General features: G+C 38.7%; 1 protein-coding gene across 9 annotated transcripts in view; it reads left to right on the top strand.

The window, feature by feature from the left end:
• Positions 1-3,547, top strand: part of LOC106870063 (zinc finger protein ZFP2) — a 20,445-nt gene that overhangs the window by 5,826 nt on the left and 11,072 nt on the right. For 8 of the 9 annotated variants that reach the window (XM_052972965.1, XM_052972964.1, XM_052972966.1 and 5 more), the window contains exon 2: positions 2,840-3,528. In XM_052972965.1, coding sequence (XP_052828925.1) covers positions 3,009-3,528 — 520 coding nt within the window. In that variant the 5' untranslated portion in view covers positions 2,840-3,008. Of the gene's footprint in view, positions 1-99; positions 468-2,839; positions 3,529-3,547 lie in introns of those variants that run through there. The other variant, XM_052972962.1, reaches the window with a different exon arrangement.

The following is a 3,547-nucleotide window of genomic DNA, read 5'->3' as shown; positions in this document are numbered from 1 at the left end:
CAAAGTCTTGTGAGTGGATTTAGTAGGCGGAAACTGAAAGAAGCCTGTCATATATATATATATATATGCATGTGTGTGTATATATATGTGTGTGTGTGTGTGTGTGTTTGTCCCCCACCACCACCACCACCACTTGACAACTGATACTGGTGTGTTTTTGTCCCTGTAACTTAGCAGTTCAGCAAAAGAGGACCAACAGAATAAATACTAGGCTTACAAAGAATAAATTCTGGGGGTCGATTTGTTCAACTAAAGGCGGTGCTCCAGCATGGCCACAGTCAAATGACTGAAAAAAGTAAAAGAGTAAAAAGAGCATAGTTTTAAATAAAATGAAAGCAATGTGTGAGAGACAATACCTATACAGAGAGAAAGAGAGAGGGAGAGAGATTGACAAAGGGTGTGCTAATTAATTGAGAGAGATACATTCATGGCGACAGATAGAGAGTAGGAGAGTTGTCAATCTAAAAGTTGAGTTATTTCTTGTGACAAATTATATTTTTAATAATTATTTACGGACGACCTCTCTTTAGGATGCAGATTTCGAAAATCAAATTTGGTTTTCTCAAGGGTGCACCATTTCAGAGTTTTCCAGGATTAAACACACGTGTGTAATCACTTAGATTTGCATTTATATAGTAGGCACGTGTGTATATGCACGCACGGTGGGTGGGGTCTGTGTACCCTTGTCTTGACATTACATGATGGTTATACAAATGGTGTCTTTATTTCCAGTCTTCTGTGGACAAACATGTCTGACCATAGGAAATATTGCCTTGCTTAGAAACAGTGAGTGTTGGTGACAGGAAGATCATCCAGCCGTAGAAAGGCTGCTTCAACAAATTTTGTCTGACCCATGCCAGCATGGAAAAGTGGATATTAAATAATGATCATAAATGTATATATATATATATATGTGTGTGTGTGTGTGTGTGCATGAAATGCAGTCAGACAATTTTTATCTGTTGGCTCACTGCAATGCATATTACATGTCTAATCAGCATTTCAAGGTCACATGACAAACATATTGTTATCTTATCATTATGCGTGTTTTACTGACAATATCTGATGAATTAGCAACATAAGAAGAAATATTCTTCCTCTTGTTTTTTGCACCAAGAAATCTTTGGTTGCACCAACCTGTGTCCAAACACATTCCAGTTATGAACATCCTATCATTTTTTTCTTTTGTGTGTGTGTGTTTCTAGAAATAATATATCTAGAACTGTTAAGTCCAATTTCATATGCATGTTGAATAAGAGACCAACTAATAAGTTTAAATACAGTTTAACGCAGTTCAATGTGTCTTCCGTTTGTTACCCTACACACATCTCCTCGATACCCCAGTCGGATGAGTGAAGAATGACTTCACAGATACATTGTATGTATACCCCTTGCCTCATGTGTGTCTACATACATTATTAGACAAGCATGTGTATACCTATGTTAGTACATGTATGCTCTACTGATTAATCATTCTGACTTAACAAGATCATTGAAACCTGTTTATCTTTTACAATTATAGGCGCAGGAGTGGCTGTGTGGTAAGTAGCTTGCTTGCCAACCACATGGTTCTGGGTTCATTCCCACTGCGTGGCACCTTGGGCAAGTGTCTTCTACTATAGCCTCGGGCCGACCAAAGCCTTGCGAGTGGATTTGGTAGACGAAAACTGAAAGAAGCCCATCGTATATATGTATATATATACATACATATGTATGTCTGTGTTTCTTCCCCCAACATCGCTTGACAACCGATGGTGGTGTGTTTACGTCCCCCGTAACTTAGCGGTTCGGCAAAAGAGACCGATAGAATAAGTACTAGGCTTACAAAGAATAAGTCCTGGAATCGATTTGCTCGACTAAAGGCGGTGCTCCAGCATGGCCACACTCAAATGACTGAAACAAGTAAAAGAGTAATTGAGTGAAAACGTATGGCCTAGTGGTTAGGATGATGCACTCATGATCATAAGATTGTGGTTTCAATTCCCAGACTGGGTGGTGCATTGTGTTATTGAGCAAAACACTTGACTTTATATTCCTTTAGTCCACTTTGCTGTAAATGGGAAACCCTAGAACAGACTGGTGTTTTGTACAAGGGAAATGTTATCTCGGTTACTTGCACATCATGAAAACTGGGTAAAATTGGCTCTACAAGTCCTAAGCTTTGAGTCCATACTTTTACAACTGGGCTGCATTTCATTCTTGTTATATTAAACATTTATTTGCTCTGCTGTTGGGAATTCACCCACTTTTATCATCTAAGTCCTTAGATTAACTTCATGGACATTGAAATAAAATAACAGTATTGTATAATCTGTATTTGCTAAAACACAGGAACCGGTAAAACCTATCTGGTGGCTGTCTCCGTTGCTGTTGTTACTTCTTCGCTTTCTCTCACAGAATTCCTGTTAAAACAAATTGGAGTTGGAAGCCTAGTACTTATTCTATCGGTCTCTTTTGCCGAACCGCTAAGTTACGGGGATGTAAACACACTACCATCGGTTGTCAAGCAATGCTGGGGGAACAAACACAGACATACAAACATATACACACACATACATGTGTATGTATATATATACATATATACGACGGGTTTCCCTAATTTTAATTTTTTTTTTTTTTTTAATATTGAAAGGGTCAGAGATGATTATTGATTTGCTAAAATGGGATCACAGAGATTTGGGAATCCCCTACTTTTTTAGAATTTCTTTGAAGATATATAATTGTATACACCTATTGCCCAATTCGCAAAAAAATTCTTCTTTTTTTTTTAATCTTGTAAATAATTGCATCTTGTTTTTTTAAAACAAAATTAATTTTTGTTCTTCTTCTTCTTTTGTAGATTGTTTTGCTAGAGCCTTCCGACTGTTTCTTTGAGAAGTGGAAGAGAATTTTCCTGCCAGAACTACCAGTTATCATTCTGATGGTGCCATTCAGTGCTACGTTAAGGTTTACTACAGACTGTTAAAGACTAAACCTTCTGCTTCTCAGATATATTTGTTATATAAAGTATGGAGAAGCTTCACCGAGAAAAGGGGATTCCTGGGGATGTTTGTAGCAAAACTCAATACACAAATGACAAATCAGGGGTCAGAGATGTTTGTAATAAGTCTCAGTTTTCCAATGTTAAGTTAAACCCTGCAGATATTTGCAGTAAGGCCCAATTTCCTTCTGTCTCAAGCACCATGACATCACAGAGGATTGCACATGTTGGGGAGAAGCCCCTGCACAACAGCATCTATGACAGCCAGTTTGTGCAGGGCTGCTATCTTCAGCCCCATGGACTCGTCACTAACAATCAGAAACTGTTCCATGTCGATGTCTACAACAAACAACTGTCACCGAACTGCTATATACCGACTCATGAAAGAGGTCATACGGGGGAGAAACAACAGCAACAACAACAGCAGCAGCAGCAGCAGCAACAACAACAGCAGCAACAACAACAACAACAGCAGCAACAACAACAACAACAGCAGCAGCAACAACAACCACCTCAACAACAGCAGACACAGCATCAGCAACAACCACCTCAACAACAGCAGACACA

Source organism: Octopus bimaculoides, chromosome 14 (genome assembly GCF_001194135.2).
Source record: "Octopus bimaculoides isolate UCB-OBI-ISO-001 chromosome 14, ASM119413v2, whole genome shotgun sequence".
NCBI lineage: Eukaryota > Metazoa > Mollusca > Cephalopoda > Octopoda > Octopodidae > Octopus > Octopus bimaculoides.
This window is presented reverse-complemented; position numbering and strand designations above follow the sequence as displayed.